At 36.6% G+C, this 12,018-nt stretch overlaps 1 protein-coding gene across 2 annotated transcripts in view; it reads left to right on the top strand.

Moving 5' to 3' along the window:
• LOC140449818 (dynein axonemal heavy chain 1-like) overlaps positions 1-12,018 on the top strand; it is a 1,063,244-nt gene that overhangs the window by 727,036 nt on the left and 324,190 nt on the right. For both annotated transcript variants that reach the window (XR_011951893.1, XM_072543176.1), the window contains exon 47: positions 4,341-4,762. Coding sequence is in view for 1 of the 2 variants with exons in the window: in XM_072543176.1 (XP_072399277.1) it covers positions 4,341-4,762 (422 nt within the window). In the remaining variant the exon portion in view is untranslated. The remainder of the gene's footprint in view (positions 1-4,340; positions 4,763-12,018) is intronic.

Raw genomic sequence — 12,018 nt, forward strand, 5'->3', positions numbered from 1 at the left:
CACGAGAACTTTCTTCTTCGCCTATTTCTTGTGCTTCCGGAGCTTTATATAGACCCTCATAGAATTCGGTTACATGTTTTATTATTTCATCCCTATTTGTGATCCTTTCGTTGTTGTTTCCCAATGCTATTATTTGCTTTCTACCGATTGCCAACTTCCTCTTGGTTTTCCTATAGTTTTTATGGTTTTCGATTGTATTTTGTACAAGTCGTTCATTGTAGGTTTTTATATCTTCTGCGATTTTTTTCCGTATTACTTTGCACAGTTCGGTATATTCAATTCTATTAATATTGGAGTTAATTTTCATTTCTCTTCGTTGTTTCAGGAGAGCTGTTGTTTCATCTGAAATTTTTCTATTGCTGTTGTGTGCTTGTGATCCTCCAACTTCTTTGGCGCAATTTAAGATTGTTTCCATTAAGTGTGTGCTATTCGTTGGGTCTTGTAATTTTTCTTGAATTAAATTTTGATAGCGTTCCGAGTTGTTGCTTAGGTTAGTGATATTTACCCCTGCAGTTGGTTTCTGGAGTAATTTCATTCTTTCTAGTTTAGTGTTTAGAACGACCCGAGATCTAATTAGTCTGTGATCGCTACCTGTTCGGAATTTGTTGAGCACACTTACATCCTTTATGGTTTTCAGCTTATTAGTTAGGATGAAATCTATTTCGTTCTTGGTAGTTGCATTGGGAGCTAACCATGTCCATTTCCTATTGAGGTTCTTCTTAAAATAGGTATTGGCGATTGAGAGGTTCTGGTAATGTGCGTATTGAACCAGTCTCTCTCCCCTTTCATTTCTTTCTCCAATGCCAAAGTTGCCGACACATTGTTCTTGATTTGATTGTTTACCCACTTTTGCATTAAAGTCCCCAACTAGATACTTAAATTGGCTTTTGTTCTTGTTAAGCACCTCAGTTATTTCATTGTAGAATTCCTCTATTTCCTCATTGGAGTGGGATATGGTTGGTGCATATACTTGCACAATTTGGATGGTGTATCTTCTGGATAGTCTTAGACTTAGACTAGCTACTCTGTCTGAGGTGCTTGCTATGTCGATTATCCTATCCTTCCATTTCTTATTAATTAGGAACCCCACTCCACTTGTTCGTCCATTTTCTGTTCCTTTGTGATAGAGGATGTTGCCCGATTCAAGTTCTATTAACTCTTCGTCCTTTCGTCTTACTTCGCTTATTCCGATGACATCCCATTTAATATTGACTGCTTCATTTTCTAACTCTATGAGTCTTGCCTGGTTCGCTAACGACCTGCAGTTATAGGTCGCTACGTATAGTGTTGTTGATCTGGCTGGGTAGTGGTTTAGACTCCGCAGATTCTTAGCACCCTCTGCCCTCCTGACTGGTTCCCGAGAACTACCCATCTCGGGGTCAGTTGGGCCTACGGAGAATGAGGGCCGTGGCTTTCTTTTTCCTTTATTCATAAGGGGTCGCGAGGCATACCTTACCACGCTGCCTCAGGTCGGGTTGGTAAGGGGCAAGTGTTGTCGTACAATGGCTTTTGCCAGTAACCATTGAGTTATATTATATTAATTAGATTTATAGTTCCATCGTTGATTAAAATCAGTTTCCCAGACATTATCTAAAAAATTGAATGTTTCACATTTTTCATCAAAATTATCATCATTGTTGTTGTATTTTGGATCAAAAGTCGTATTATTCATAAAAACTGTAACAAAATGAGATTTTCTGTTGCTATTTTATCCATTTACTTAACCAAATTTCAAATTTTAATATATATAAGATCTTAACGGAATTTTTCATATATTGTCATTTTGACAGTTTTGTTATATAAATAATCAACTGGATGCATTTTCATAAAAAAGGTACTTTGGGGTACCGTAAACAAACCCACAAACTGACACATATACAAAACGTGATTAAAATGTTCATAAGTAATTGTCAAAAACACTATAATTCCGGTTCTTATCTTACCGTTGATAATTAGTGTCATTGCGTGATATGTTTTCGACGTGGGAATAATTTCGTCTTCACTTAAATCAGTTGTATTGGAAATAAATTATTTAAACAGATTAGCAATAAAGTTTGTTGCACTACTAATTTCTACATCTGACTGCATCCAATTATGTGGTAACATCTTTTTGTAAATCTTTACAGAAATATCCAATTTATTCAGATCTTCTTCAGCTTGCTATTATTCATGATCTATTAAATAATGAAAAGTGATTTTCTGTTGCTATTTTGTTCATTTTTACCTTAAAAATTGGATATTTATAAGATCTTAACGGAAAATTTTGATATACAAACAATATATATGTATATATATATATGTATATATATATATATATACATATATATATATATATATATATATATATATATATATATATATATATATATATATATATATATATGTTCGGATAAGTTTCCGCGGTCAGATAAATGAAAATTACTGAGTTCTCGGGAAGAACCGCGTTGAGAATTTAAAACTCGACGTTTCGGCACCCATTTTGGAGCCATTATCAAGAGTGATACGGTTCGGTTCGAGTTCGGGGTCTCAATCTGCCTACTCCCCTCACTCGAGACGTACCAGTATCGTGTTCTATATTGCAAGAACTGTCTCTCGGCACTGAGGTCTCAATCTGCCTACTCCCCAGTGTCGAGTGACCCGGATATGGAACTCGCGAAGCATTATTTGCCTTCAACATATTGACACAGAGGTGTTTGGATGTGAATCAAGATGTATTTGCTTGTTTCATTGATTACAACAAGGCGTTTGATAACGTCAAGCATGACCAACTTTTAGAGATCTTGGAAGCTAAACAGTTAGACACTCGCGATATAAGAATAGTATCTACTCTGTATTATAATCAGAAGAAAGTCGTACGCATCGAAAATAGCACAACAAATGAAATTCAAATTAAAAAAGGAGTTAGACAAGGATGTGTGCTATCACCAATGCTATTTAATCTCTATTCGGAAGAAATTATGAAGAAAGCATTGGAGGAAGAAGAGATTGGGATAAAAGTTAACGGCCAACCAATTAATAATATTAGATAGGCAGATGATACGGTTTTAATGGCGGAGACAGTAGAAGATCTACAAGCCATTTTAAACAAGGTAGTCACAGCTAGTGAAGAGAAAGGGTTAACAATGAACGTTAAGAAGACGAAATTCATGATTATTTCAAAAAAACAAAGATTGAATGCAAACCTATACATTCACAATAACGAAATCAAACGGGTGCAAATATAAATATTTGGGAACAAGCGTTAATAACAACAATGACATCACAGAAGACTTAAAAACTAGAATTGGAAAGGCTCGAGCTGCTTTTGTTAATATGAAGGACATTCTGGGAAGTCATGACATTAACTTAAACCTAAAAATGAGATTGGTTAGATGCTACATCTTCTCAATACTGCTGTACGGAGTAGAGACTTGAACTTTAAACAAGAGCAATACCGATAAACTAGAGGTCTTCGAAATGTGGATATACAGAAGAATTTTGAAAATACCTTGGACAGACAAAATAACAAATAGTGTAGTTCTTCAAAGAATGAACAAATAACGGGAACTGTTGATCACCATCAAGAGAAGAAAGTTGGTCATGTGATGCGAGGGAAAAGTACCGATTGCTCCAGTTAATTATCCAAGGAAAGATTCGGGGCAACCGAAGCGTTGGGAGACGACGTATATCTTGGCTGCGCAATTTAAGAGACTGGTTCCAGTGCACATCTAACCAATTATTTAAAGCAACAGCTTCAAAGATACGAATAGCAATGATGATTGCCAAACTCCGTAGAGGAGAGGGCACTTGAAGAAGAAGAAGAACTTATGGGATACAATTATGAGGTACAGTCAGTGATTCTAACTTTTAAATTCTCCAAAGATTCCAAAATAAAGTTTTACGAATGATAGTGAATACCCATGGTACGTTTCCAATGAAGTGTTAGATCTAAAAGTTCCTACTGTCAGAAAAAAAATCTCAAACTTCAACAACAATTACTTAAAAAGACTAAGTGTACACTCAACATGCTTGCGAGTGAGCTGTGTGGCGTTAGTTGTGAAGTGCACAGACTAAAGCGTTATAAACAAAGAGGCCTAATAATCAGATTTTAAGACCAGACCAATATTTTAAGATATAGTTAAGATAAGATATAGTTAAAATATTTGAAAATATAAACTATAATAGAAGCTGTCAATATAATTTTCTTCAATTTGCTTGTAATATTTCTCTCGAAAAAATTTAAAAATACAATGCCTGAGATAAAGACCTCTTAAAAAATATTTATCTTTAAAACTTTTTGAAATAAGTTACGCCTTAAACAGTTATTATTATGAATTATAAACATTTTTATTGTATTTCAGGTCTCCAAAGCGTGTACTTCTCTTTGTATGTGGATCCACGCAATGTTTAAGTTCTATTTCGTCAACAAGGCTGTAGCTCCGAAAAAAGCCGCTCTGGCTAGAGCCAAAGCAGACTTGGAAGCCACCTTACAAGCTCTCGCCAATGCCAAAGCTAAAATGAAGGAGGTGCTGGAAGGTTTGGAACAATTGCAAAAAGCATTAGCTGAAAAAATTGCGTTTAAAGAAGAAAAGGAGGCGAGCATTGCAGTGTGTGAGGAGAGGATGAACAGAGCGATGAGGTTGATTAATGGTTTGGCGGAAGAGAAGATAAGATGGATGCAAACTATTGAGGACATTGATGCGAATGTTGTAAATGTGACAGGAGATATTTTGATTTGTTCTGGTTGTGTGGCGTATTTAACACCTTTCACCGATTCATACAGGTAATTATAAACTTCTTAGCTTATCTTATTTTTCTTGTACAACATAAAGAAATTAATTCTATTGTTTAAACAATCTAAGGATACTTGAATTTGATTGAAGTAAAGACTGTTAATTGATTTGATCTTTTTAAAATCGATGTGTTAGCTTTTTGCCCTTCTGAGTCTTCGTTTATTTTTATTTTTATTAATTGGAACCATTCTAGTCCGGTGGGTATGGAATACTAGTACACAATAATAATACAGAACTTCCAATACAGGTAAACAAACTAATATGAAACGAGATCCGATGTCCTGGTATCTCTACTGGAGATAGTAGATCACTTCACTCGACAGTAGATTCACTCGAGCGGTGACACTTTGACTTCTATGTTCCATTTGATCACAACGCATCCCAAATTCGTTATCCAAGAGCAAACAAATGAAAAGGTGTGTTTAACTGCTCAACATAATTTTGAATACACTGCTCCAAAAAAATGGGAAAATTCATTATGACTTCTGGCGAACTAAAATTGAATTTTAAGTCGCCAGGATAAGTTGCCAAATTATTAATAATAATTAATAAGCTAAAGTCGCTACTAAGATTGATAATATAAGGAAATATAAGAGAAGGAAGGAGTGTGGAAAAAGGAGAGTGTCGTTGTTAAAAAATTTAGGTGACTAATTTAAATGAAATACTTTATATTCTAAAAAGCGATAGTGAGACTAGTTTTGGAGTAGGTCATGCTGACGCGGTCTTGCAGTTATCAAGCTGTAGGCTGTGAAGCCTCAGAAAATTTTTATATAGAGGCGATGGAGATCTCATTGGATCACCTATCCGTAGCCATGACCTCAGAATATAAAGCTAGCTACCCTATTGTACTATTGGTTTTAATATTTCCTGAAGGACACCTTAAGTAGAACTATAACGCAGGCTGAGCCGGGGGCTCTTTAACACAGCCAAGATGACTAGTCGCCCTGCTCTCTGTGATTCCTTTAAGGAGGCTCAAAGGGAATACAAGCATCTGATTAAGAAGTCAAAGAGGAGCTGTTGGAGAGCCTACTGTGAGTCCGCTGCAGCTAAGGCTCCATCATGCTCTCTCTAAAGATCCGACTCCGGCAGTGGGTGTGGTGGGTGTTCTTAGTGGAAGACTTTATTCCACTAGCCTGAAGACTCTAAGGATTATCTTGGATGCTTTCTTCCCAGAGGACAAGGATAATGATACTACTTAGCTAGGATTAGGCTCCCATGAAGGGGGGACTTTTGGATTGCAAAGGAGGTAGTATTGTGTACGAAGATGTGCTGGAAAATTAAGGAGGGTTTCGCCTTCTTTAAGTCACCAGTTGCGGACGGCATTATGCCGGCTCTGTTTCAGCAAGGTCTGAACCCTATTGCCCCCACACTAGTTAAGATATTTAGGGCTTGTCTTGCGATAGAATATATTGCTTTACACTGGAGGAGGATTAAGGTCATATTTTATTTATTTTCAAACCGGGTAAAACTGATTTCACCCTTGATAAATCGTTCTGACCAATCAGTCTCTTATCTTTTCTTCTAAAGTCTCTAAAGAAACTGGTAGATCGTTTGATATATGATGGAGCACTTAGTAGCAGCCCTTTGTATGCACGTAAATATGCCTATCAGTCTGGAAGGTTGTGTGAGATGGCCCTACATCACTTTGTCTGCAGGTGTCTAAGCAATATTTTTATGGATGTGTGATGCTGCGGAAAGGCATGGGGTTGATTGTAGCTTGGTCAGGTGAATTTGGGCCCTGATTTCTTAGAAGCAGATGGCTTAGTGTCGAATCGGTTGTTGCGTTCGGGTATCAACATCTTAGTTGCCCACAGGGAGGAGTTTTATCTCAGCTGTGATGCCTGCTGACTAATGGCTCTCTTTAGTGAATGTTCAAACGAGGTATATATGCGCAAGCCTGCGCAGATGACGTAGTTATATCGGTTGAAGGGTTCTTTTCGTCAACCGTGCACGAGGTCGCTCAGGTGAGCCTCGGGCTCGTTGGGGAATGGTGCCAGAAGCAGTCACTCGGAGTTAATCCTGAGAAGACTGCTGTAGTTCCATTCACTCGGAGAAGGGCTATTGAAACTACGCGAAAGCTTACTTTTTATGTTAAAGATTTATCGATTTCCAAGTCACTGAATTAAAAATAAAGGGATTATCTCGATGGCAAGGTGAAGAAGACCGCTGAAGGGACTGCAGCCGAAAATTCTTTATTAGATGTATCAATCCATGATAAATTCTATACTGACGTATGTGGCCATGGGGTGTCTCCAGGTTAGACTGGCTTCTGCTAAGGTTCATTTCCAGCGGTTGGCATGCGTTGGCATCTCGGAAGCCATTAAGACCCCTTTCACAGCGGCTCTTGGGACCCTTCTGGGTCCCAAGAGCCGCTAGACCTCTTATACACCTTATTGTAGAATATGAAGCCATGGTGAAAGCCCATCGTTTTAACTGCTCTAAATACTGGTTGGGACAGAATGGGCAGAATGGGCCATTTTGCCATTTGGAGACAGGCCATTGATCGTTATCGTATGCTCTCTATGAGCTTGGGTTTTTATCTTCTTCTTGATTTAATTTTCTGACCGGGATGAGTGGATGGAACAAAAGCTAGCACTGATCCGTCGAAGCGAGCTTACCTGGTTGGGTCTAGAATGGACGAGTGGACAGGTACTGGAGTATATGGTAGTGGAATCAGATTTGAATCTGGCCAGCCTTTCGGCTCTCACGTATCAGTGTTTCAGTATGTGCTCAAAAGATAATAGATAGGGCTTGCTCAGGCACGACGATCTCTATCTGCTCTGACAGTGAAGTAGTGCTAGGGACTTTAGAAGTGCCCAAAGAATCTAGCTAGTTTTTGAGTAAAAAAACAGCACTTGCTGATATTGTGCTGACAAATAGGTTTAACTTAGTATGGGTACCGGCCACACAGGCGTGAAAGAGAATTTTATTACAAAATAGACAAGGCGAAAAGCTCAGGTTCATTCGAAACAATATTCTCATGAGATTTTTTTGCACAATTACTTTCATGAGATACCCCAAAATAAGATTCAAGAAGTAGCCCAGGCGAAAAGTTGTAAATAACCCAAATTTTTTTAAATAATTTTTTGTAAAAAAAATTGTAACAATAAATTTTTTTTGGGCAGACATTTTTCTTTGAAATTTTTGGATCATTCTGAAGAAAATAAGTCCGTAATTTTTTTGTAAACCTAATTGGTTTGCAGTTATTAACAATTTAAAACTGAAAAAGATGCGAAATTACGATTTTCAAGGTTGAAAAGTAAAAAAAAAATATTATTTTTAAATTCATCAAGGGCTTAAATTCAAGTTAAAACCTTGTTTTTTCATCTACTAGTAAGTATTTTGTGCTTATATTATTTTAAAACATTGGTTTTTAATCATTAATGAAGCGCTTATGATAGGACGGGCTGTGGCGTGTATAAGAGAGAGAGGCTGCATGAACGATTATAAAACAATGTTTTAAAATAAAATAAGATCAGACCTGACAGAATAAGACTTAAACTTGAATTTAGGCTCTTAGTGATTTCAAAAATAATATTTTTTATTTGTGTTTTTGAGCCTCGACAATCGTTTTTTGCGTGTTTTTACAGAATTTTAAAGAAAGCTTACAACCGGCATTTTTTGTTCATCATCTTGGTGCTATAGCCCTTAGAGGGCCTCGACCTTCTCAAGCTTTCTACGCCATTCTGTTCTGTCCCTTGCTTGCATTTTCCAGTTGCCGACTCCGATCTTCTCGGCATCTTGTGTTACCCCGTCCATCCACCTCAGCTTTGGTCTACCACGTCTTCTCAGTCCCACGGGTGGCGCTGTTAGAATATTTTTTATCAAGTTCCATTCAGGTGCCCGGGCTATATGTCCTGCCCACTGCAGGCGGTTTCGCTTAAATATAGTGGTATAGAATATCTACCTATGCTTGTAGATACTCTGCAGTTCAAAGGTATATCTACGCCTCCATATTCCGTTCTCACAGACCGCTCCGAATATCTTACGTAACACTTTTCTTTCAAAAATCGATAGAGCGGATTCATCTGTTTTAGTTAGCGTCCATGCCTCTGATCCATATGTGAGAACAGGGTCTATCAGTGTTCTATACTGGCTTATACGAGTTTTTTGAGACAGACGTTTGTTAGCTAAGTACTTTGATAGTCCATGATAACACCTGTTTGCATTTATTATTCGCCTTTTTATTTCCTCAGATGTGTTATTATTGGGGTTAACCGATGTCCCTAGATATATGAACACTTTGACTGTTTCGAAGTTTTGGTCATTGATGATTAAATCTGCGTCAACATTTCCAGCTCTTGTGTTTGTGTTAGTCGTCATGAATTTGTTTTTATTTTGATTTATATGTAACCCCATTCGTTCTGCTACTACTACTAGCTCGGTCAGGATTTCCACAATTCTTGTCCTGATTCTTGTTATAATGTCCACGGTGTCTGCATATGGTAGAATTTGGACTGATCTAATAAATATTGTTCCCCTGCTATCTAAATTGGCGTCTCGTACAACTTTTTCTAAGGCGACATTAAAAAGCTGACACGCCAGCGCATCTCCCTGCCTTAACCCCCTATGTATTTCAAATAGGGGTGACCAGTCGTTTTGAATTTTTACTGCTGATAGCATCTTCGCCATTGTCACTTTTATCAGCATATTTTATTATGTCACTTTTTTATTTTTTGTTCATATTAATCCAAAAAACCTACAAAAAATTGTCGGTGTCAAAAAAATTGGTTGTTACAATTTGAGAAGTGCTGAAAATTGTTTAAAAAAATTTAAACAACCTTTAGCCTGGGCGACCTCTTGAACCATCTTTTGATGTATCTCATTTGTGATTATACAAAAAAATCTCATGGGAATATTTTTTCAAACGAGGCTGACTTTTTCCCTTTATCTAAAAGGTCTACTGAACGTTAACATACTAATCATTAACATTATCTGTAAATTTTTCTTTTGTAACTATTAGATTTAAAAAACTTAAACACAAATATAAGTTCCAATAATGATTTTAAAAAAATAATAGTTAAAAATACTGCCGAGCATAAATATAAAAGTTTTTTAATCTCTCTCTTGCTTGAGTTCATGGATTTTGTCCACTGTTTCCACATTTTAATATTTGCAAACGAATGTTTTTCATAATTTTCATAGTTCTGCTTTTCCCTCAAATAATGTTTTTTATTGACGTGCTGTTGTGATTGTAATATTCGGCTCTAATGAGTTTAGTTGTATTTTATCGCTAAAGCTACACACTCGTCCCTTGATAGCAAACATTCAAAAATTACCATGATGGGTTGATAGGGACGAAAATTTATTCTGAATTGGATGCCGATATGCGTATTCCCAAATTAAATCCGAATTGGAAAGAATAAAAAAAGCGACAAATGTAGAAATATTTCCGAATGTAGGGCAATATATTTAATCTTATATATACAGAGTACAGGTCCAAAACAGGGCAAGTTGTAATTTTACATAAAAGATGTAGTGGTGCCATCTTGTAGCAGTTCTAACGTAGAAGTGACCAGCGGCTTGTAGACGTCCTAAAAGCGCTTAGTGCCTGTAAAATGTTAATTCTTCTTTACGCATACACCGCCAATAGGGGTCAAGTCCTCATCATCTGCCTGATGAGGTCCCTTATAAACAGCTGATACGTTAATCTAATATGCGTAGTTTAGAGTTTTGTTCTTCGGTGTAGCTAGTGTTTTTATTGTTTTCCAAGTGATTTAAAAGTAAATATAATTGGATACAGAAAATAATAGTAGTGGAAATGTGATTGAAGTAGTGTCTAGACAGAATAGTGAATCACAAAAGAGAAAAAAGCACGGTAGAATGGGAGATGTCATATAAACATTTAGACTGTAGCGTCACGAGGTAGGTGCAATCTGTAATTGTCGTAAACAACGTTTTCAAAATCTACCCGAAGAAACAAGAAAAACTATACCTACTCAAGAATTTTAGCACAATGACTTCTATTAATGAGCAGAACTCATACTTATGTGGATTGATTACGGTACTCACTATTCGCCGAAGAAGGCCTAGGAAAAATGAAGACGAAGCAAATTTGAGAAGTGAAATAAATATTTGCAGACAAGTTTTTGTGTCTATTCATGGAATAAAGAAAAAACATTAGAAAAATTACAAAATTCACTAAAAATCACTGGAGTCGTTCCTAAAGATAAAAGGGGAGAAAATAAAAATCATACTAGAAAATTGGAATCACACATTCTTGCAGCAATATACGAACATAATATAAAGTCATTTAAAGGCAGGAAGAAAAGCCACTACACAACAGTTTTTAATACAAAATTTAACACAGCCTTTGGATATCCCAAAACCGATATATGTAGTTCCTGCGATGAATTTATTATAAAAATAATATCTCTTTAGTTTGATGTTTTAAAAAGTTTCAATCTTTCTCAAAAAGAACGCTTGCAAAAGGAAATGCGCCAGCTTACAATGCAAAATGTTGTACACAAAAGAAAGGCTGATGCATTTTACAGTAGAAAAAGAGCCGCGAAAAAAAAAATTGAACCCCTCTGAGTCACGAAGCCATTTGTCTTATTTTAAAAAAAAATCCAGTGTCCCAAACATACCAGCAAACGTTGTTTGTCCACATTCTATTTACAGCAAAAAGTGTGTTTTAAATTTACCCGGCATAAAGGGAAGCGACGATGCATGCTCAATGCTGAATGACGTTCTATGGAATTTTCTTGATGTACAAGTAAGATGGCTTGAAATATTTTGCAACTCGTGTGAGAGGCATTAGCAAAGACCCGAAAAGCGACGGGACCAGACAAAATACCAAGTGAAATAATAAAGCTCTTCGGTATATATAATAAAAAGCCAGGTAAATTGTCAACAAAACCTTCTTTCTATCATCCGATAAGCTTTTTACCCTTGATGTCCAAGATATTTGAAAGAATCTTAATAAATAGAATAGGCAAAACAGAGAGGTAAAGAAAAGAGTAACAAATGAAAAGAACGAACGATGGGAACAAGCATGCACAGAGATAGAACGACATATCGGAGGAACGAGAAATTCAGAATCATGGCGAATATTAAAAGCACTTCAACGAAATAAGACAGAGAAAACCCAGATCGGCAAAATTAGTGAAAACGAGTGGCAAGAATACTACGTAGAACTACTTACAGAAAACCGTCCCCAATTTCAGGAAGAGAATATAGAACCTGCAGGAAATGGGGCATACGACCAGATAGAAATAAGCCTGGCAGAAGTTAAGAGAGCAATCAA

This window comes from Diabrotica undecimpunctata, chromosome 9 (genome assembly GCF_040954645.1).
Source record: "Diabrotica undecimpunctata isolate CICGRU chromosome 9, icDiaUnde3, whole genome shotgun sequence".
Lineage (NCBI taxonomy): Eukaryota > Metazoa > Arthropoda > Insecta > Coleoptera > Chrysomelidae > Diabrotica > Diabrotica undecimpunctata.